We start from the raw sequence: 24,675 nt of genomic DNA, 5'->3' as shown, positions 1-24,675 counted from the left end.
GTACTCAATTTCTGGCATCTTTCAGTTTCTTTTTCACTCTCCATCTCTTCTTTCCTCTTCCCAGTTATGCTGCTAATCACATGAAACTTTTAACACCATATCCCTACAAGGACAGAGTCATCATTTTCTATCAATCAATAACTAAAAATGGAGAAAATGAGATTTCACTAACAGAAAAAAAATAAGCAACTATGACTCACCTTCCAGTACTTTCTCATACAATACAAAACCCCAAAGTCTACATTATAATAATACCATAACACACCACTGATACAAGAGCAACAAACATTTCACAATGCACATGGTTATGGTCAGGTCTCCAGTGAGTTGTTTTGCAAGAACAGTTCTAAGGATATGATCTTCCCAGTCATCCATTTGCCAGATGAACAGGGAGATAAGCCTTCTTGTTCCTCTCTGGTCACATATTTAATTTCATATTTAAATGACCTCATGTTAAGATTTTAACTTTGAGTTTCATTTTTAGAATTTTGACTTCTAAGTTTGCTTTCCATCTGTCTTTTTAGTTTTACATTCAAAGAGAAGTTTGGTTTGCAAGACTCACTTTAATATAATTTTTCAGACATTTATTTTTTAGTGAGTTGGGGTTAGAAATTGAGGTTATTTCTGAATATATGGTCAGCTAACATTTCACTGTAATAAAGGCACTGTTCTAAACATAGTGGAAGTGCAGGTACTAATAATTAACTAATACTCTATAATGTTCTGAGTCTTAATATTATGACAGAAAACTATTAACATTGTGACAGAAATGATAATATTATGACAGAAAACTTCAGATATTTATGTTGTGAAATTCACCGATGAGTAGCAAGTTGTTCATCAACTTTCACAGGCAATTTGGAAATGCATGGCAGCAACTGGCAATTGATGTTCCATAAGTTAAAGACATTTCCTCTTTAAGGCAGTATCAGAAACGTGACAGATTTAGTAAATGCAATTAAAACCTGAAAATGTTGTTTGCCAAGTTCACCCAGCTGCCACTGCAGTGCAACCAGCTCCCACTTGGCTCAAACCTGCAAACAGCTGGGGTCTCCAGCAGCATCTCATGATCTCTGAGTGTTCTGCTGCTCTTCTACACAACCACTGGAGTCCTGGAGAATCCAGTGCACTGAAGGCTCCTTCCATGGCTGTGCACTGACACTGCACAGTGCACCTCTTGTCAGGAACACACACTGTTGCACAGGACCAGGAACAGAATAATATGTTCATGTAGACTACTGAGACAAAGAATATGATTGGAATAAAGGTGTTGCTAAGATGAACATAAAGGCAGGAGCCAAAGAAGCTGAGAGAATACTAGCAAGTGAAAGATCATTCCAAGATTATAAAGGGAAGAACAAAGTCTATTTTTGTCTCTTCAATAGTTAACTATTGAAGGTTTCAAGAAGGTGTGCTGAGAATTCTTGTGTGGTCTCACAATATGGATATGTCAGTCAGCTTCCTGGCAACAACTAAATGTGAGATTTTATTTGCAAAATTTCTAAAGGGTCATCAGTTTCTTTTGGGAGATTCCTGTTAATAAAAAGCAATATATGTTATTCAGCAGTTCAACATGCTGAATGCCCCAGTTCAAGACACCTCTTTTGTAAGGAATTGTTCTTGTCACCCACATTGGATTGGTGCAAATCACCAATCAAATATCACAGCTACCAAACATGATCAAATATTGTGGTCAAATCAAATATAATGGTTACCAAACATGAGCACATCTGTTAAAATTAAATTTGCCAGCATTTCAATAATTTTGGTGCTGCATAATAATTACTGAGTGAGTCCTGATTTTCCTATTATTTAGAGTTTTTATAGGTTTGTTTTGCAGGGTCTATTGTAACAATAATGAAACTTAAAAAATATGGTTTTGCCATTTGCATAAATAATCACCAGATGTTTTTTCCTGAAAAATTAGATTTACATCTGTACTCTGACTGCTTTGCTTGTTTATAAGCCTGTGACTTTCAACAGAAGAAATGACTACCATAGCATACTCTGAAGGCGATCTAACATGCTGGGCAAAAGACTGGAACAATTTCTAAGGTAAGAAGTTTTCTTCACAAACCAAACATAACCTTAAACCTTTTTCTTAATTGAATGACAAGTTTCTTAACAGTGATCACATCATTACTGAGAGAAGGGGGAAATAAAGGCCTGGTTGAATATCTAATGGTTTAAATCAAGTCATGCTTTGAACTCATCTAGAATAAAATGCAGTGTTAAATCCTCTGTACCCAAAGAACTATGAAGGCCATTTCAGACCATGCGTTGATAGCTCAAGATCCTCAAATAAAAATTAAAAGAAAATCCTTAACCTGAGGATGGATGTAGCAGGTAACAGCACCATATCCATGATCAGAGGCAAATGTCAGACACAGAACTCTCAACTGTGGCAGCATCCTGAATACTGACAGCCAACAGCCAACTCTGTCTTTATAAAGAATTCCATTTGAGAAAAAGAAAGATCTGTTGAACCAGACCTCTGTCCCACCAACTTCTTTCTGTATACACCTCGGCAAATTGCCAGCATCACTGGATCATATTTTGTATCAGCTGTTAGGTGAGAATTTCTCAAATGAACTAGTCTGTAAAAGATCAGCCGACATAAAGTTGGCTTCCCAGGAAAAACACGGAGGGCCATCATGTTATTGATAACATTTGTCATGTGATACATGGTCAAGCTCAATTTTCTATCATGTCCTAAATAAGGTAAGTTGAAATAATGCCCCAGTTCAACACACCTCTTGTAAGGAATTGTTCTTGTCACCCACATTGGATTGGTGCAAATTCAGTATGAATTCAGAGATGTCCTATCATAATCTATGCTGGTTTTTATTTTACAGTCTTAAATATACAACATATAGATGCATGTTGACTAAAGAGCACAGGTACAGAAGAACAGATGCTACTTTAACCTGCACTTTCTCCTTCTCTCTTTAAGTGAAAAATCCTCTTACAATTTCCAGAAAATAGATTAGTGCATGCTGCATCAATTAATGAATTATAGAAAACAGTTTCTATTGTTAGAAATAGATTTGGTTTTAAACTTAGTAAGGAAATAACTACTCTACATCTGACATTCATCAAATTGAGCTATTTTTGTTCAAACAATGAACAGAGAAATGCCACATGTGAATAAATAGTGAATGCTTTGAAGAAACATGGCAGCAATATAACCAGAGGTGTACTGCCTTGGAGGTCTGGACATTGAAGTACAACACACAGTCACTGGGAATTTTGTACAATACAAAAGCAAATCATAAAGTGATTCCTTTTCAAAGGTCACCTGTACGTTTCTTGGCTGTATTCAGAAATGTTGAACATAAATATTTTTGTGCGAGTAAAGAAATTTTCATTTGAGTAAAGCACATATTAATTTTTGTGCAAGTAAAGAAATTTTCATTTGAGTAAAGCACATATTACATGAAATTAGCAAAGGGTAGAAACTCAAAAGTCATCACTCACAAATTTCAAAAATATGCCTATTGTATGCATATATGTGTATATATACTTTCATTTCTGTACATATGTGTAGAGATCATTATTCCTGTAGTGTGTATTAGAGAGAAATTACAGCATTAAAATAACTTTCTTGTTACTTGAAATAGCTATTTAACAATTTTAAAGGGAATCTTTTATTTTAAAAATGAAAATTATTGTAATTAATTTCTTTTTGAAATCTGAAAAATGTTTGTGATGTATAGGAACAAACTCCTATTTTTTACCCAAGTCAATATTCAACATAATTTATCCCATTCATGTTTGAAATTCACATTATAACCAGTGTGTAATATAGTGTCTCCTGGTTTTTAATATTATAAACAATACAGTTGAATCACACAGATTTTTTGAAATACATATAGGAAAAAAATACAACCAATTATGAACAAAAAAAAAAGTATCACTTCTCTTTATGCCTTTCCAAAGATGTTGATAACAGCTCAAAGTTTTTAAAAAGGAAAAATTAGTTAAAACCTAATGTTTATTAACAGTTTGTTGATGAAATGTAGAACTTCTAGTGATTTGAGAATGATATGTTTAGAGTCTGTTGTTTTCCTTGCACTTCAACTTTTCAAATCTTCATCACCTGAAAAAAAAGCCCTAACTATCTGTGGCTGAAAAATAATGTTTCCCATTAAAAAAAAAAGAAAGCAGTAAATCTGCCCATTTTTAGATACAGCAAACTACCAGTCCTCATACCACATAGGACTTACCAAAACCAGAGACATGGGTATATCGTTGCTTCTATAAATAAATAGGAGAAGCAATTGAGGGATAAACAGACCTCCAACTGTCTTTCAGAGGTGCCAGTAGATATAAACAGGAGATGAATACACAGAGCCTGGCAACTAGTAGACACTCATTTTTCACATTGAGTAAGAAACATTTTAGAAGTATCTTCTAATAGAAGCTATGAAGACAAAAGATCTAGGGGTTTTTTTGTGTGTGTTATACTTGGTAAATTTATAAATGGTTTGAAGACTATGCCTTCCAGCTACTTCATCTAACCAAGATTTCCCCTTTTTACTCTATATTGCTATGTTTAGACCAAATATTTCAACAAATCTCTGCATTTCCAGATGAAAAGTTAGTACTTCTTAAAAGCAAGTAATCTGCTTCTCAATGGCTTTGATGACAACTGGTTTTCATGTTTTACAATATGCTGTGCCCAATTATATAAAGCCTTGCACACATTTTTTAGTTAAAAGCAATGGTAAAACTGTTCTAGAAGCATGACTCCTTTTCCAAAAAGCTCTCTCTTCTAGTGGTTTAGCTTAGGAAAATAGACAGTAATATTCCTCCTAGTTCTGTAACTCATTTATTAAAAACCTGACTAGGTGTGTTCCATCCATATTTTCCAACATTATTCCTTCTGCCTTGACATTTCTCTTCTATGTATAATGTATTCTCTATAAGGGCAGTGGTAGATCTTTAATAGCTACAATAAACTTTAAAATATGACCTGACCAGTTAAGCTATATAGACAAAACACCTAAAGAAAAGAGAAGTAAAATACATATACTAACATTTCATAGGAAAAATAAACAAGAAGATAATTTGTAAAGAAGGAATGAGTACATGCCTTGTGAAAGAAATACTTTGTTCTTTATTGACTGATTTTTTTATCCCAAAGGGAATACAATAATTAGAGAGACTTATTTTTAATTCAACAGCTTTGCATTTAACTTATTAGTAGAAATCCATTTTGTTATATAATTTAGGAAATGATACTTCAGACCCATCTGCATTTATAAAATTAAATATGCCTTCAGTGAAAAATTGGTATTTTGGCACAATAGCTTTTCCCTAGAACAATATGAAGCCTATAAAAGTATTACTCAGTTTTTTAGTCCTCAAAATGAAGAATTGCTTTCTGAACCTATTCTTTTTTTGTCACAGATCTCCTCAAAAGGGTTAACACTAAAGGGCAAGTCGCAATGGGGCTCAAATGTTCCTTAGGCTACTTACAGACCAAGCATGTATTGTATATGAAATTATACGGTTTGTTATTATTTCCTACATGAAAAAAAAAATCAGATAAAGAATTAGTCACCCGGATTAAATTCAGAAAATTACAGCCTTGTATTTCCTTTAGATCTCACCTGAATGCTCACCTAGATCATGACTACTGCAACACAGCTTAGGCTCACAACCTGGCAGTTTGCAAGCTGCCACTTTTCAGCACTCACCCATTGTTTTTCTTCTCCTATCTTCTTCATTTTTAATACCAACTAACAGGTAAAAGGCTACAATTCTTCTCATGAACAAAGCACTGTCAACCATTCATCTGCAAATTTGCCATCTAACCAATTCCTTTTTATTTTGTCCCACAAATGTAGAAAGTGCAAAAACAATTTGATTCTTTGATGTCAAAGTTGCATCTATGTGTGCACACGCACCACAAAGAGACACACAGCCACTTCTGCAGATGAGCAGCAGTTCTACAATCTGCATGTGCAGAACTGCAATTCTGTTCACTTCTAACTGCAGAACTTCTGACACTGCTCTCCTAGGTAGGCAAAAGTCACTTAATTGCCTCTCTTCCTTCTCCTTTTTAGCAATTCATCTCATTCCAATGAATTTTTGTGCTTAGCACAAAAGCTTTTCCTTAGAACAAAATGAAACCTCCAAAAATTATCAGTCTCTATTAGCTCAGTTTCCAAAATGAGAAAAACACAGGCTCAAAATTTCTGTTGCTCTCCTTGATTAGACTACTGAGTTATTTTACTTCTTTCAAGTTCTTTTCAATACTTAAACATGATTTAAGAATTATTTAGCTCAAAAGGTTTTCTGGTGGTCATTAAATGAGTGAAAAGTACATATCAAAAAACAATTTTTCACGTATCAGTTGAGTTCATTGTAGTAAAATGAATTATTTCCTTGGGAAATTATATAACTTAAAAATATAAAACAGAAAAGGCCAGAGAGGGAACTTTACCAGAATTGGTAGTCTGCGACAGCTGCCTGCAAACATACAGATTTTAAAAAGTTACATTCAGTAGTGGGATTTGAGGAGGCAGTGTAGTGAAGGACTATTAAGCAGCAAGTAATGCTGGCTCAGTAACTGAGCTTTTCCCAGTGTCAGTCACAGAACTTTCCTAAGCCTGGTAAAACACTAGGAAATTCCCTCTTTCTGGTAGTCATCTTTCCCAACTCAGATCTTATCCTGATAGTTAAATTGCAGAGACACAACCAAACACAAATTAGGTAGATGGCCACTCTTAGTACAGACATTATCAGAGCATCCAAAATCTTGAAAAGAGTGGAGATACTGTTGAGCAAGAGGGAAAAAGGTACCAAAGCCCTTTGGCAGGCAAGGAAAAAGAAGTCTCACATAGTGCTTAACATGAAAAAGACAAACATATATCAAGAATATGTTCATCTGCTTTGTTTTGTACTGATGACTCTACTGCAATTGAGCAAATTCTGCTACCTGTGTCTCCCTGAATTGTGGCTTCTGATTAGAGCTGCAACACGAGTGTCCACCTGAACCAGGATGTGCCACCTCCTGAGAGGTGATGGCTTGGGAAACAAAGGTACCACTCACAGCCAACATTTTCAAAAAAGAAAACTTGACTGAAACTGAATTTATTCATGACACAGAAGTGTACAGGACACTTTGGAAACCCATGGTAAAGGAGCAAGAGATTCCAGAAATATATATGGCAGCATGTTGCACTTTAAAGACAAGACAACAGGTATTTGAAGCAGGAAAGTACACTCCCAGGGAAATGAAAATTGAATGAGCAAAAAGAGTTCTCACCAACAAAAATGGGGAACGAAATTTTGTAGATCCTATAAGTGAAATGCTAAACAAGTATTACATTGGCTAAGGACCCACTATCACAGTTTCCACAACTTCCATCAACTTCCCGATGTTAGGTGGGCTGGGACAGAAGTGAATATCACCAGACAGGAAATATTAATCCTCTGACCTCACAGCAAACGCTGTGCTCTTCATGCCATTACCCAGCCATGCCTCTACAAGAACAACTAATTTATTGCTTCCTGAGTTCTCTTTTTTTTTTTTTCCATTTTCAACCTCCTTAGAAAGAATGTCATTTTAAGATGTACAAAAACTACAAAACAAAAAAAGCTCCACCATTTTAAAAAGGCATAGCATAAACTTAATAACAGACAAGGAATAATAATGAAACTATAAGAAACGTGTGTAGATATTAAAAAGGTGTAAACAAACCTACTACTCTATTCATATAAACTTTTATTCTCCTTAACTCTCCCTGCTTTCTCCTATTTGTACCTTCTTAACTGCAACTGTATTATTCCTCATGATGAGAAGAATTTTTAAGGACAACTAAATACTGAAAAATAACCTTCATCTGAATAACTTTTGTTCAATTGTATTCTGCTCCCCTTTACCCTTCATAATCCTTTGACTGCAAATGGAAGTACTCATTGTGCTTTTTTACAATTTTTATATTGGCAATCACTGTGTAAGTCAAATCAGTTACTGACTTTTCCTCCAAAAACATTAAACATGAAATTGCCATGCCAGAGATAACAAAACAGACTGCATCTGCTTCATTTTCAAATGTCAAATGACATCCCATAAATAGGACTGTGAAAGGAATAAAAATACAGTGAGACATGGATTTAGCTGTTGGTTTGTAAGACGAAGTCCAAAACGCTTTATGCTTTGGAATATACTGAAAATAGTACTTACCTAAAAATTGATTAACATTCAATTTTCATAATCTGTTCAGAAGGCATAAATAATACTACATTTGTGATGTACACAGTCATTGCTAGCTGAGCATGTATAGAGAGAATATCCAAGTGGAAGGTTAAAACAACAAACATATGAAAAGAATTCTCTCTCATAATCATTTATATTTGTTGAAAACCACTTAAAGCATGACATAATGACCCTCAACACTGCAGGAAACAAATTTGGAGACATTCATAGGAAGCTTGAGTATTACTGGACAGCCCATAACACAGCAGTTGGGTTAGTGCCATATTCAGTCCTTATGGGGTCTGATGAAATTCAGTGGAGGCTGCCCAAGTGGGAATTTAACCCAGCTATGTAGTTCCCCTGCTAAAATAATTTTTTAGTGGTAGGAAGAACATCAACTTTATACCTTATGTTGCATACATATTCTAGGTGAAAAATGCACTTAGTGGGAAAAGAATGAAGGTCACCAACTTTTCCTGGACTTGAAATGCCAGCTGGAAGCTAAACTTGCAGTAGAAACATGTAATTTTTTACTCAACAAAGGGGCTTTTTTTGTAAACTCTCCACATATGTAAGACTGAAGCTGCATTAAAACACAGGTTTCTGCTTAAAGCTCAGTTTCACAGCCATCCTAAATTTGGCTTACTAGGATACTTTCTAACATCATTCCTTAAATTCCTGTAAAGACCTCTCCCACTTACAGCAGCAGCTTCTGCTTCAAACTCAAACAAGGTTTCTTTCTTTGCACATTAGATTTATAAATATAGACTTGGCAAAATGAAAAAATATGAAAAACAAATAAACAACAGGGAATGGATGACATTTTCTGAAAACACTGTATATTCCCTTGCTTTTCTCTCTTCTCCTCAAGTTCAGTGAAAAATTAAAGCTCTGGTAGCTGTACTGCTGCAATGCATTTACAAGGCAAATTTCTCAAACTCCTCAGCTGAGTTTCAAGGATGACTACTTCCTAAATTTACAGAACACAGTCAATAGTTTGTTTTTCTGAATCACAACACTTCTGTTAGAATAATATACTCAATACTTTTCTTGTTAATTCTTCATTTATTTGCAGGGGTGCTATTAAATAAAATAACTTTGCAAAGGTATTGGATTTCTAGTCTATAAGAAAAGTACTTCAATTAATCCAGCCTGAATACATTTATGGTCTCACACAGCTCACAACTATTGGAAATGGCTAGATTCAAGACATCCCTTACTTAAATCTGATTGTAGACTAAATTATACAACAAGTATAAGAGGAAGAACCCAATGGCAGTTTGTGGCAAGTCATACACGTGGGGTGATAGGACATAAATTCCTTTCCCTGATACTGTCTTGCAGAGATACCTCTCAAACACAGGCAGAGGAGCAAGACTGGAGAATTACCACCAATGCATTTCTCTTATCTTCCTGTTTTGCCACAGTATCATTCTGTTTTCTACAACGATTACATAGTATAATACCCACAGGGTTTTACGTCTGTCACACCACAGTGCTGTGATTTTGTTGCTGCTTTGAAGTGGAACACTGTCTGCTGCTATTGTTCAATGTTTCAGTACACATTTCATAGAGTAGAGATGATTGTAAACAAAACCACAAATAAAGGCATGTGCTAATCAAAGTAAGGGTGAGAATTATTTCTGACACATTTGCCAATGTGTTTCATTCTATAACAAGTAACACATCCAGAAAGTTCCTATAAAGCCTGATATCAGCTGCATTATTATTTTGTCATTAGTATCAGGATGACTGTCAACTACTGGCCAATTGGGTCTTCATTACTCCCTTTCCTGTTTCCCCAAAATTTTTTTGAGTAACAATCCCATGCAGTTCAATTTCAAATTAGTGGGAGTGTATTTTTCCTTTAACCAATACTGAGAGCTGTCAGTATAATTTCAAAAATTAAAACATGTGAAAAAATAACTACTGAGTTATTGGCAAATGAAACCAGCTCAGAAATACATGCAAATATTTTATTGTCCATTTTGAAAATGGTTGCTTTTGAATTGTGCCAAATGTCTAAATTTGCAGATGAATATGATCAAATTTTATTTAGCTGTGACCAAACTTTGATACCTGTCCCAACCGAATTCCAGTTTATGAGTGAAAGATTCATATTAAAAAGTCAAAGTGGCACAGTAAGGAGAAAGATAATTTTTCATGAAGTCTGCTAATGCTCTGCTCTGGGGAGTATTATGTCAAATTGTCCCAACTGAATACTTGTTGGACCTGTGGTCTTAAACAGAAAATGTTTCTCTCATATAACTCCTGTAATCACTTTGCTTTTTCTAAAATTTCTGAGAAAGGTAAGGCAAACTAAAACAAGAGGGCAGTAACATAAGTTCTGAAGTTTTTTATCTATTTCAGAGTCATATTTCTCACAGATGAGAGCTGAATTTGCCTTTGAATACTTTATTTTGAGCACAGTGCTGAAGACTTGTGGTTTTATCCATCTTGTTTTGTTTGTTTGGGTTTTTTGTGTTGATATTTGAAATTATATGATTATGCATACACTGCTATTAATTTAAAAGGACATTTCTAGCAGTTAAGAGCCTGTAAATGCAAACTGTAAATGAACAAAGTGAAAAGTCAAATAGCAAGCATTCGAATTTCTAAAATCTTTCTTAAAACTTATATAATTTTGTGAAGTACTGTTCATGAATCTTAACTTTTTGGTTGCCAAAACTACAATCAGCAGCAGCTGCATAAAACTTGGTAGTAATGGCTGCTAGAAGGTTGCCAGGAAAGTCATGTCCAGTGTTTAGCCACTTTCCATCCCGAAATGCAGTGATCCAGATGGGGTAAAGAGACAGAACAGATATTCCTGACCTAACAGCTGTGACTGTGTGAGCATCCCATGATCTGCTGAGTGTTACAGTAGCCAGGCTTGTACTCTTGGATGGATATTCTCTCCCAAGACTGATGATAATAACTTGCTCATCTCTGAGCTTTGCTAACTACAATGACAGGCACAGGTAATTTTCCTTTTTCAACTTTTTTTTTTTTAATTCTTAAATGAAATTTCAAAGGATGGCTTTTGCACGGTTTGTTATTCTTCCCAAACCTAATATTCCGCAATCCCTCTTCAATAAGAGTTTGCCATAAAGAAAAGTTGCAGGATTAGGAGAAAATTAAGAGTTTTCAACCACACTGCTTTCTAACAGCAATATTTTTAATTACACCAAAGCGGAACTATTTGGAGTACTAACTGTAAGAATACAATTTCAGTGAAATTTGGACTATAATAATTATTATTATTTGAAAAAAGTTTTTATTATTAGTTGTTTTATACTGCTGCAAATTTTCATGCCTACTTAATGAAAATAAGTCTAATGCAGAAAATACTAAATTTCTTCATTCCGTTTTTTTTTTCCATCTCAAATTGAGGTTGGGTGCCTCCATAGAACAAATAAGGCCATGAATAGATAAAATGAATAGTAAAAAATTGCCAAATTTTATTCAGTCAATAACTAGATGATGTAGTTGAACCAACTATTGATCTGCAAGTCTGATACCCGTAGTAAGTAAATTAGTAGAAAATGTAACAGCAAAATTAGGGCACATGTGGATAAGTATTATAGGTAAAGAAAGAGTTAAAGTGGCCCTTGGAAAGAGAAGTGTTTTCTTACAAAGCTAATGACGTTTCAGGGGATCACCAAGGCTGAAGATATAGGGAGGGTCTGGTTATTATAACTATTTGAATTTTGCAAAGTGTTTCAAGGAATTAAAAAGCCATGGGGTAGGAGGGAATGTGCCTCCATGAATGACAAAAAGGACTGAATAAAAACAGGACATTATTGATTACTTCCTACAGTGACCAGCAGCTATCAGGGGAGATCTGCAGAGATCTCTTGGGGCTCACTGCTGTTCAAGGGAGACATTTAGTAACGGACACTGAGCAGGGAATGGCAAAGTTTTTGGTAGTATTTTGTTATTCAGGATAAGAGAAGCTTTATGACAAGCATGATGTTGTGGACAATCAATAAAATAATAGATGACACATAGGGATATAAAGGACTTTGAGTAAGATCCCAGAATTAAGATAGGTATCTCCTTGGAAACATTCTCAATTGTTAATTTTAATTTAGCTGTCAAGGAAAACAATATTAAGCATTATTAGGAAAGGACTGGAACACATCTGGAACTTTGTACATCATCCAGAGTTCTTGGTAAATACAAAACTATCTGTTTCTTCCTGCTTTAATACTATTTAGCTCTTGCCCCCACCAAAACATAGCGAAGTGGGAATGATTCACAGAGGACTAAATGTGGAGATCAAAGGGAGAATGGATAAATCCACAAAGAAGAACAATTAACTTACATGTGAAAAATAAAAGTATTTTCGCTTACATACTATCAGGTTATCTTAATTTTATTTTTCTTTAGGGGGAGCAATTGATGGAAAATTTAGCTCATGGAAGAGTTTCTAAAATAATACATTTTAATTAGAAATTCACTGAAGTGAGCTTTTATGATGACATAGTTACAATAAATCTCTAAGATCTTTTGTCTCTTGTACTCTTTTAATTGCCTTGTTCTGTCAAAATATTACCAGGTAAATAAAACGGTTGGGGTTTTATATTTCAGATATGGGCTCAATTACAACTGGCTGTTGGGATACACATATTTGAATACACCAAGTGAAATGTTTCTTCACTGAAAAATAAAGTAAATATTTACATAATATTTTAAAATTAAATTATACAATACTTTTCGACTTTCTGGATACAGACACTCTGATGATGAGCCATAGTTGCAGATGTCTTCTTATAAGAAAATGAAGTCTGGTAAATTATATGATACATTAAAGAATACTGGGGAAAATAATACTTCTGGATTTTCTCTGTGATGATTTCTGTGTCTTAAATCACATCTCAAATACTTAATAAATGTGTTAAATATTATTCAGTGTTGTAGAAGTGATTACTGGATACATATTTTTTTCTGCAGGAGAGTTGCCAGTGTGCTCTTACTTGAAAAGGAACATTTCTTGCTGGCAATTCTGACGTGTAAAATTCTTTCACAGCATTAAAACATCATAGTTTCCATATATTTTGTTGTAAAAAGCTATTTTTCCCCTTCTGAAAAAAACCTCAGTACTTGTAATCCCAAACCATGACTTGTGATCGACCCCCATAATAAAATAAAATAATTTATACATCATTAAAATTCATCCCACGAGACTTACCTTTTCTGCTAACAGTTCTCTGATCTTGCTTGCCTGGAGACGAAATTTCATTAACTGTGACTCCAAAGTTAAACATCTTTCCTTCCAGTTTACAGTACCTTCTGGCTCTGAAAGTTCAGCCATATTTATGCTGGAAAAAGAAAGGGAAAAATCCCCATATAAAATTCAGTCTGTATTTAATGTCTGACTTTATTTTAATATGCATACTAACCTATTTTATATAAATCTAAAGAATGCCCCCAAATTTTACACAAGTACAGTTTCATAAAACATGGTAAAAGTATGTTGGTTTTCTGAGGCCCTTATCGTAACTATCAAGTTCTGAAATCTATGTTGATAATATTTAGGTTTATTGTAATTTAATTTCTTCAATTATCCTATGGCTGCAATTATTTTTCCTTGATAAGCAGAGACACATCTCACATTTTGATCTTCAATTACCGCATTTACCCTTTCTTACTCAGGGAACTGAGCTTTTGTTTAGCAAATGTTATATAGATGTAACTGCCTGTGAGTTAGTAGCACATTTGGTTTTATGCAAGTTAAATGTTGGCAGACCACTCTTTTAAAAGTCCTTTAAAATTCTGCTTAATCAAATTGCCTTTAAAATTCAATATCCTTAACAAGATGGAAGTTTCTGATTCCAAATGTGAAGGTGGGTGAGCAAACGGTCACTAATGGACCCCCTACGTGAAAAACAATATTTTTGCATTAGCTGTTGCCGATCTCAGGACATCCTGGTTCAGGCATGTTTCAGTCTCAACTCTGTGCTTTTATCCACGTTTAACTGCTCATACCTTCTGGAAATTAGCCTCAGTGCCCTTCTGGACAAGCATTTCTGGAAAAATTATTCAGGATGAGAGCTGTCTCATCATGGTTTGAGTCTGAGAAGCCAAGAAAATCATCTGTGTGTAAGCAGAAGGACTGGGCTCTGTTGTATTCCAAGTATTTGTAGACAGTTTAATAAAGTAAGTGGATGGCTGAATGTAACCATTCAGTCCAAAATTCCCTTGCTAAGTAAAGGCCTGGCCTTTGCAGGGTTCTAGACACTTGGGTTTGGCTTTGAAAATAAAGCCTGAATAGCTCCTAAGTATCCAATTTATCTCAAAAATAATAAACATGTAAAAAAACCCCATTCAGTGGAAGGCCACTGGAAGAACACAACAAGGAAAAAACTACAAGTCATGATATTATATTGCATTCATTTTGTCACCTCAACAGTGGGACATGGGTGAGGAAAGGCACGTAGCCACCGTTTTCAGTGTGATGGAAGAGGCTGATAGAGGAAGATTAAGGTGAAGACAGATCTCCACACTGCAGGTCCTGACACAGCATGGATAAGTGACTCCACAGAGAGCCCCCTCCCATGACTATCCCAGGCCTCCAGAAGCCCAGCTTCAAGCACTTCCCTTCCTCCCTGCATTGGAAGAGTCAGCCCCACCTGAAACCCCTCAGCTGGAGACCAAACACCTATGAATTTATCTTCTCCGTTGTTTTTGACAACAAGAAGAAAAAAGGAAAAGCACCACAAGACAGATCAAAGTCCTTCACTTTTCTTTGCTACAGTAATATTTTCTATTTCTCTTCTAAATTCCCATGTCTCATATGACTCTCAAATTCATTTTAACTAAACAGGTGAAAAACCCTGGCTCAAAACTTTCTTTCCTTTCTCATACCCTAGACTCCTTGTTTCTTTCATTCCATACCTTAACTTAGAAGGAAAACTAGGAAAGAAAAACTGTGGTTTGTAACATTTTGCCACAATCACTTGTCTGAAGGTAACTGCTCCATTTTTTGCTCTTTCTTCCTTTGGTCCTGCAGGCTGGGATTCAAGCTGCTAAGCCAGAGGCTACAACTCTCCTTTTTCAGGAATCTCCCACTCAGGAATCCCCAAGGAATCACTAGGATGTAAGTACATTATTAAAATAGTTTCCTAAGCTGATCCTAGAACACCCACATTCTAAACACAAGCATTTCAACTGCAGTCCTCCTTGGTGACTGAGACACCTCTGGTGTTTTCTGCCATTCTCCTTTTAAGCTTAGCAGAAAATTCTCTGCACTGTCAGGGAAGCAAGTTGCTCACTGCTGTCCTGTCCCTAATCCATGTCCGGAATCCCCCTGTTCAAGGGGGGAAGGTGGCACCGCGAAGCAGCAGCTTCTCCTATTTTGGAGGGGAGAAGTATTTTCAGCTGCAGATTTATCTGAATTCTGGTCTCCTAAGTAATGAGGAGTGGCAACATGTTATTAGACTATTTAGGATATTTTAGGTTTTCCCTTTTTAACTAATTGCAGCTACATAAAACAGAAATGGACGAGGCCAACATCTGGTTAACAGTGGGATATTTCAGTCTTTGTGGCCGTGAAAACACAAACGGGTCAAGTAATGAAAGAATTTTTGTTTTTTGATAGGGTGCAATATTACAGGGTGGAGTTTAAAATGTTTGTCTTTCAACAGACAAAACATTTGAGTAGATGGATTTCTGGCAGTGAACAGTGTGTCCAGCCAAGTAGTTTCCCAATGTCCAAACTCATTAATATTCCACTGCATAAACATTATGGATAAAAATATTGAAAATAATTTTTTATTGTGGGTTCTTTGCTAGAGATTGTAATAATTTACTTTGTATTTTCCAACAAGCTAATGGGTTCTGGAAATATTTACAGGCACATAACGCACTGTTTACACTTGCAGAGTGAATGATCTTACTTAGAATCAATGACTTCCTGTTTCTTGTCTGATTCCCCAAGGGAGGATAAAAATGAGTTCATCTTCTCTTGGCTTAATAGAGTACTCTGAATCAGCACTCAAACCTACACAGAGCCCGCCCCTTCTTCCTGCTCCAGTTCCCACCGCAAAGCCCTCCGCTTCCCCTGAGCCTTAAAAAGTTAAATCTTTTGAAAAGTAAACTAAAAAAGCACACATTAAAGCCCTAAGTTCTAATTATGTCATCAAAAATTAATTGAGACAAGTTTGACAAGTCTGGAAAGATTAAATTTGTCTTTTTCATTTTTTAAGTTTATAAACCACTTTCTAGGCTTCAAGAAGTCAGAATGTCACATTCTCCCCAAAGGGATTGATATAATTTCCTTTTCTTTGCTGTCTGCTTGGAAATTATCAAAATACATTTCAGGGGGGAGGGAACAATGTTCTAATTTTTTGAAGTGTGTTAAAAAAAATTACATATTCCTTATCACATTGTCAGTGTTTTCCTCTGTTTTTAACAAAATGCAGTGTTTAACTAAATGCTTCATATTCTGTCTGAATGTTCTGGATGTCCTTTCTCTGCTGGAAGAAGTCTGGAAAGTTCTTCTCTTTCAACAGGCATGGGTTTGTGCAGTGCATAGTGGATTCCCTTCACTATCCTGAAATATTTACTGCCCTAAATGCATTTGGACCATACCTCTTGAATTTCAAGTCCATTTCTTCCATCTTTTCACCCAAACTCAGCACTTAAAAATATTTTTGGTGCCATAAAGTTTGGACTGGAGAAGGGAAATGATGAGACACAAAGTGGACCTGTGTAGGAATCAAGGAAGTCATTCTCAGGTTTGTTGCTGGCCAAGGCCCTTACTCACCTCCAAACACTGATAACTTTATTTTCCATTTGACTAATTTTGCATAATTCCATGCTCAAACAAACTGTTGCCTGCGCTATTTAAAACTTCATTCAAAATCTGATGTAGGAATGCTTTTTCTGCTGCTTCATAGGTATTGATGAGGTTGTTCCCGTCAAGTGACGCTTGCTCACTCCAGCACCGGGCACAGACCCCCACAAACCCCGATTTCAGGGGCCAGGCTGCCCCCTCCCAGCTCATTGCTGCCTGCTCGGCTGCCCAGTGTCAAATGCGTGCAGCAAACAAGATTAAAGCACGCAAGATCATTTCATGTCCTTTTCTTAATGACACCAGGAATTCGCAGTGTGACACCACACTACGTCCCAATTTAATTTCTTGAAATTCTGAAAGCTAGCCCTGTAGGTATCTCAACAGTATCGTCGTTTTGCACGTTTGTTTGGGAGTTGTGTTCTCCTCTCTCTTCTATATTCGGGAGGACGGTAGGGATGCGGCAGCAGCACCGCTAACGAGACGAGAGGAGCCTGGAGCTTACGGGACCTTAGGGGACCTCAGGCATGGCAGTCCCCAGCCGCGGGGACACCGCCTGGGGACAGCCCGGAGTCCTGCCGTGACCCGACACCCCGCGGTGATGTGACCCAGCATCACCCTCCGCCACCCGCCGCCCGCCGGTGTCACCGGGGGGCACCGCGCCGGCTGTCCCGCCGCGCCCCGCCGCCGGGACCGACCCCCGCCGGCAAGGGCCGGGGCCGGCCCGGGCGCTGCCCGCTCGCGAAGGGAGGGAAGGGGGCAAGGAAAGGGAGGTCAGACCTGGCCGGCCGTGGCTCGCCGCGCCGGGCGCCGTCCGGGCTGTGGGCGCTGCCCGCGCCCCTCGGCGCCCGCCCCACCATCCCCGGGCGAGCGGCGCGGCCGCCTGAGCGACGGCCCGGGCGGCCACTGAGCAGCGGGGCCGCCCCGGCGGGGGCCCGGGCGGGGCTTGCGCGGCCCTGCGGCCCCGGCAGCCGGCGGGAGGAGCGGCCCGGAGCCGGGGCCCGTCCCGGGCTGGCGCTGCCGGCGGGATGCGCTCCCGGGGCCGGGGCCCGTCCCGGGCTGGCGCTGCCGGCGGGATGCGCTCCCGGGGCCGCCGCCGCCCCCGCGCGCTCCGGCCCCGACGGCGTCCCGGGGAGCGGGCGATGGAACCCGGCTGGAGGCTGGAGAGCTTCGAGGCCAAGGCTGGCGGAGGGGTCCCGGGAAGAGACGGCCTGCCCATACCCCTTTCCCATCGCCGTTTTTAAAGTTCCTTTGTGAATTAGGAATTTTTCCTCTTGGTTTCGGAGACGATGTTAGGAAGAAGCATCCGCTTGCTCTGCAGGTCCTCGGCTCCAGCATTGGAGCTCACTGTAATTACACGTCTTGTGAAAGGTCATTTGTCAAGTACATACCGGAGCGTTGGAACCGTGCGGTCCCCGGGGCAATGCTGGGGATATTACGGTCTAAACGGGTCTCGCTGCGCTGCCCTATCCCATGGGTAACAAGCCGCCTTGCATTTGAGTTCCAGCCGGGATAAAGCGGCAGGTGCATGTGCTGCTGAGTCGTGCTGGCAGCAGGCTCTTTGTCCCCTCCGGCTGAAGAGCTGAGAGTACATCTCGGGCAACCGGCCGTCTCTGGCTCTTCTAGAGGACTGACTGAAGTATTAAAAAGTATCTGGAAGAAGTAATTAGTGTGTTGCCTGGCATGTAGAGGAATCTTCCTTATACACGTTCATTTGGACTGAGATTTAAGGATTCTATTTTGTTTGGATTATGATTTATGGAGGCAAAATATTTCACAGACTCTTCTGGTGCATAAACAAGCCACACTGCATCATTTTTCTGGGGGTTATTTATAATGTAGGTGTGTAGAGTAAACTGCTTGTTCACATCTGTGAGTCATTTAAAGTGCAGTTTTTTCTTTTGGAAAAAAAAATAAAACCCAGGTCTTAGAGGCTCAAATATTCCCCATCTGGTTATATACACAATTTCATTTTTTCCTATTCAGTTCGGTACAGGCTCCAATTTTCCACCCGCTTGCAGTGACCTTAGAGTATCCAAACAACTTCACTGAAACAGTTTCATTTGCTGGTACTTTCCTAAGTGCTTCGTGTATTTTTTAAACACTGGTCGCTGAAAAGAGTGTTAAAAACACGCTTGGTTTTTAGCAAGGAGTGCATTGTGTTCCACCCAATACCTTCTGCCTAGAGTGTTGGCTGCATTAAAAACACACGAGGCGAAAAAACCCTTTCTTTGGATTACAAGATTTAGCCAAAAGAATCAAAATCATCATCTGGTTCCTAACGAGAGCTATACAAAGTGATTTAGCATCGGTGTTCAATGAAAACTTTGTCCGTATCGTTTCCTCGAATAGCGACACGCTCGCTCTCTCGGGATACTCCCAAGCCTTTGAATCCAGAGCGACAGAGCTGGGGGAGGCTGCGGGAATGACGTGCTCGGTCCGCAAGAGGGAGAGCAAAGCCTGCTCGCTCAACGAGGGTTTCTTGCAGTTTGTCTGGTGGATTGACATTTTCAATACCCTCTCAGTAATAAAAATGCCCTGCAGTGATGGAGCTCTCGATACTGATACAGAAGAAGGAATAGGGATCTTCAGGATTTTCTCTCAACTGCCCTTAGCTGTGATGTAGAGGCGGCTAGAATCTGTGTTCCATTACTGAAGGGAATAGAATTACAAGTAGAACAACTGGGATGCATAGAACAAAATACAAAAATAAAAACTACAATTTTATTTTGTAAATAGAAAGCAAGGGGCAAAGCCATAAATCTTCCATGCAAAGACACAGAAAACTATTGTACATGTAAGCACAGATTCAGGAAGAGAGTTCTTCCTCCTTACTGTTGTTGCTCATGGAAGGTACATACAAGCAGTAATAAATATGCACACATTCCTGAAAACATGTGGAGAAAGGCAAAAAACTGATACACAGTACACTGTAGAAACAAACTGAAGGTATTTGCACTTGGAGTGATCATTTGTTAGCTGGCTCTAGAAGCTGCAGAAGTTAGCTGCAGAAGTGAACCAAAGTCAGAACATTAATATTTCTCTCTGTAATGTGAATTTTAAATATTAGCCTCCACATGGGCTGAAGATGTTGCAGATTTTTTGCTGTCTGTAAAGTAAGTTCTAAGTTCCTGGTTGTCTTGTTAAACAATAACCTCATTTGTTAAAAAGTATTATGAACATTGTATTGCAAAACATCTACTCTAGGGTGTGAAAGCTAATCCAAAAAACGCCACCAGCTTCATTCCAGAGACGATCAAGTTGTCATCAAATCTGCAACTAGAATGTAAAATTTTGGGTTTATGAGACTTTTCTGCGCATGTAAAATGTCATTCTGACATGCTGGACCAGGACCTTACCCCTTCATGACAAAAGGAGCTTTTTCTGGTCTTTTCTTACATAGATAAATATTGAAACCGCTTAAGTTTAGATATTTCAGTGGTGTGTCTACAGTTGGACCCATATGCCAGGAAACATCTTGTGATTCTAAAATCTTAGATCATACAGTGTCTTCTGTAGGTTCATTTTTGTGTAGATTCTTTGAAAGGGTGACATATATATTTGAGACTTGCAACAGAGGAAAAGGTTCCCAATTTTTACACTAGTTGCAATTACAAAACTGTGGTATAAATAAATTTATCATTTTCAGGTGACAGTCAAATTAATTTAAAAATATCTTTCTTGACAGAAAACTTTTAAGGTATCATTTAAGTGGAGGAGAGGAAGGGAGAAAGATCATTCCTGTTCAATTATTATTATTATTATGAGATGGCTTAAAGTGTTGCTTTTTCAAGGCTATGACTTGTCTTTCAGTGACAGAAAAGTGGCATTTTATCTAAATAACCTCTAGTATTTGTGCTTTGTGCCTTTGGATGGAAGAATCTGGAGTTACTTCACTTACTAATAAAGGCTTTTTTAACTTAGGAAAACTACAGTTTATGAGAAGATCCATGACTTCCCTTTAAAAGCTCAACCTCTTTTTAATTATCTGGCGCCACAGAGTGGCAAAATTCTATATTGCTCTAAATAATCAGTTTCTGAGAGTTTTCAAATGATGATATAATCATGTCCATCTGAAAGAAACATAAAATATAAAATATTTTACTTACTGGCACAGGCATAGCTCAAGAGGGCTAGAATGTACAGCTTAAACATTAAAGTTTCTGCGTATGGGTTAGATTTTTTTCTTTTGAGGAGAATTTTCGCTGGTGGATGTTGATTTGTCAAAACTGTAAAGTTTGTGAGCACAAACCCAGTGCTTAGGAAAAAAGCCTTCTGATGAATTGCTGAAATATATTGAGACATCCCAGTGAAAATGGCTGTACCTGGTCAGCCAGTCCAGTACCCCCTCACTTGATTGTTGTCCTCAGTGCCCAGGGAAGTGTCATTACTTCAGAATCCTGTCCCAGTCACTAGAGGTTCAGGGACTTTGTGAGACAGAAGTTTTGTCATTTGAAACATTTCTTGGGTTTTTTTCTCTTGTGATTCAGTCCAGTTGCTTTTGAACAAACATAATTTTCAAGATCCAGAATGTCCTAAGATGATGATCTCCATGGTTTCAATAATTCATTTGGTTTTAGACGTCACTGCTTGTTTCACTTGATACCCCTAAATTTTTGCAGAGGCAATGAAAAATGTTCTTAGAAATTTCTGTCATATTCCATTTTCTCTTTCAGAGTGAAGTTACTAATTTACTTTAAGGGTTTCACAGCAAGATGCCCCTCACTACCTTTGGCCATCCCTCATATCCTACCTCACACCTGTGGCAGTCCTACCACATTCTGCATGCAGTGTTTGAGGTGTAGGTGTATTTATGCAGCAGCATAGTGATGTTCTCTTGCTTGGTTTTTATTCTCTCCCTAGCAATTTCTAATGCTACAAGGCTTTTTTTGGTCTCTGGCAAGATTTGTGGCACACAGCAGAGCACAGCACAGCCATAGCATCAGTAATTCAAAGGTCTGTTACTCCTTACCAGCAGATCAGATATTATGAAAATGGTGTGACTTACTTATCTTTTTAAGGTAGGTAAGCCTCATAACCCCTGCCTGGTGAGCACTGGTGTGTGAGCTTGTTCTGAGTAAGGTGTTTTGAGTACTGAAAACTTGTTGCTCTTAGAGAACAGAGCAACTGACGTGTGTGGGTGTTGCATGTTATCATTTCATTCCTCTAGATGCCTCTTTGCTTCTCTTGCACTAGGAAGTGTGAATTCTTTGGGTGTTACCTGACAGCTCCCTGGCACTGATGTTTCCCCTAACTGGAAAAACTTGGGGAGAGCAAAGCTCTTTTGGAAAGGAGAAAGTTACTGGAAATAGTGTAACAGAAAATGAGCTGGAATACACAGAGCTGGAACTTTGGAAAGGTTTCCTGAAACTGGCCAGTCTGTAGAAAGAGGATCACAGTGAATGTAAAATATGTAGGTATCAAACTGGGATGAAGGAGCTGGAGACTTTGCTTGCACTAAATGAGGATGAGGATAATTGTCTGATTTGTCTGGAAGGTTAAATCTCTTAAGAGCATTCAGTCTCTCTTTGAGCTGAAGATAATCCAGCATTTAGAGTAGGTCACTGAGACAGGTAGTGCCAAATAACTGTGTCCGTTTCCTTGAAATGGCTGGAGGCAAAGCAGGGAAAATTTGATGAACTAACAGTGAAAAACTCAAATTACTTTCTTTATATGTTTGTATGTGGTTAAACCTTTTCTCAGTTCCATTGGCCATTACCATGTCAGAAGTCAGAAGGCACTGTGAACCTTTGGTGCTAAAGAGGGATCCAGAAGTTTGCTGTAAGTCCTGAGCATACCCTAATGGCCTCTGGCTGCTTTAGATTGTTAAGAAAATCACTGTTGAGTGACAGTCAATTGGCAAGGAATGGGGTTTGTTATATTTTCCACTTTTTCCTTACCTAAACATTGCTGCTCTTAAATCTTTATGGAAGCATGACTGCTATGTTGAGCTGTACTTTTACAGTAGTGACTTTTGCAATAATTATTTTCACACTGAGTGCAAAAGTTGTATCTTTGCTAGATACAACTCACAGACTTGGGAAAGGCTGTCCCCATTTGATAATCTGTCACTTGCAAATGCTGTACTTATTACATACATTATACTCACATGGGACCTGGGAGGATTATGAAAGGCACAGAACTTAAATGTTGAAAACGCAAAAAAAAAAAAAAATTCTGGCTAAAAATCATAAAATTATAGAATGGTTTGGGTAGGAAGACACCTGAAAGATCATCTTGTTCCACCCCCTCTGCCATTGGCAGGGACACCTTCCTCTAGACCAGGTTGATCAGAGCCCCATCCAACTTCTCCTTGAACACTTCCAGGGATGAGGCATCCACAGCTTCTCTGGGCAACCTGTTACAGCGCCTTTCCACCCTCCCAGCGAAGAATTTCTTCCTAACATCTAATCTAAACCTATTCTCTTCTAGTTTGAATCCATTTCCCCTTGTCCTGTAACTACATGCTCTTGTAAATAGTCTACCTCCATCTTTCTTGTAGGCACCCTTCAGATACTTGAAAATTTACTAATGTATAAATGCTTATATAAAAAAATAGCTGTGTTTGGTTCATAATTTTACAATTTTAGAAAATGTGGAAGTGATGGCAAATTAGGGACTGCTGGAAAGGATTAAGAGATATGTTATGAGGAAACAAATGGAGCATGCTTTTCAAATTAAGTTTATTGGATTTTCATGAAGTGTCAAGCCTCTTTCTGCTCCTTGGATAAAGGGTTTGTGACTAGAGCAGCTTGATTTGCATTGGATGCAAAATAGCATTTGCTTCCTCTGGCTCTGAAATGTAGTTGGCTCTGGGGGGAGGCCAACCAGCCACTGTGTGCAGCAAGGGCACCTGCCAGATCGGGCTCTGAAAGACGCAGCATCCATTTAAATCTTCAGAGGACATTCAGGAACTGAGGAGGGAGAGTAACTACTGGCAAGAAACACAAGCTAAGGTCATAATGGGATACATCAAAGTCACCACCAATTTTTTCCAAAGTTGAGAATACATTTAAAATAAGGAAAGATAGTTGTGTCTTACAAAGTCCAGTGACTTGGGAGTGAGTCCAGAGAAGGGCAGTGGAAGTGGTGAAGGGTCTGGAGCACACATCCTAGGAGGAGCTGCTGAGGGAGACAAGAGTGTTTACCCAGGAGGAAAGGGAACTGACCCAAGGATGACATTTTCAGTCTCTACAACTGCCTGAAAGGGGGCTGCAGCCAGGTGGGTCCCAGGTAACTAAAGACAGGACAAGAGGACACAGCCTTAAGCAGTACCGGGAGGTTTAGGTTGGACATTAGGAAAAATTTCTTCAGAGAAAGGGAGATTAGACATTGGGATGGGCTGGCCAGGCAGGTGGTGGAGTCGCCATCCCTGGAGGTGTTTAAGGAAACACCGGACGTGGCACTCGATGCCGTGGGTCTGTTTACATGGTGGCGTTCGGTCACGGGCTGGACGCGATGGCCTCAGAGGGATTCTGTGACTCGGTGGCTCACGCAGGTTCATCTTTTAGTTAGGACCAGTATTTGCCACGGAAAGGCGACAGTCGCTGCGGCTCAGCCGCGCAGCAGCCGCCCCCTTGTCGCTCCGAGCGCTCCCGGCGTGAGGCGGCGCGGTGCGGCCGCGGGGCCGGGCCGGGGCGGGGCGCGCTGCGGTTGGCGGCGGCCGGCACGT

At 38.8% G+C, this 24,675-nt stretch overlaps 1 protein-coding gene across 3 annotated transcripts in view; it reads right to left on the bottom strand.

Moving 5' to 3' along the window:
- PLEKHH2 (pleckstrin homology, MyTH4 and FERM domain containing H2) overlaps positions 1–17,848 on the bottom strand; it is a 55,198-nt gene extending 37,350 nt beyond the window's left edge. Inside the window, exons 1-2 of one of the 3 annotated variants that reach the window (XM_030945739.1) lie at positions 17,784–17,848; positions 13,401–13,530 (exon numbers count right to left, since the gene is read on the bottom strand). In XM_030945739.1, coding sequence (XP_030801599.1) covers positions 13,401–13,523 — 123 coding nt within the window. In that variant the 5' untranslated portion in view covers positions 13,524–13,530; positions 17,784–17,848. Of the gene's footprint in view, positions 1–13,400; positions 13,531–16,801; positions 16,959–17,783 lie in introns of those variants that run through there. The other 2 variants (XM_030945740.1, XM_030945737.1) reach the window with 2 other exon arrangements.
- Between the last annotated feature and the right edge of the window lie 6,827 nt (positions 17,849–24,675).

The sequence above is a fragment of the Camarhynchus parvulus genome, chromosome 3, assembly GCF_901933205.1.
Source record: "Camarhynchus parvulus chromosome 3, STF_HiC, whole genome shotgun sequence".
Taxonomy (NCBI): Eukaryota; Metazoa; Chordata; class Aves; order Passeriformes; family Thraupidae; genus Camarhynchus; species Camarhynchus parvulus.
Note: the sequence above shows the minus strand (reverse complement) of the source record. Positions and strands in the feature narration are given on the sequence as shown.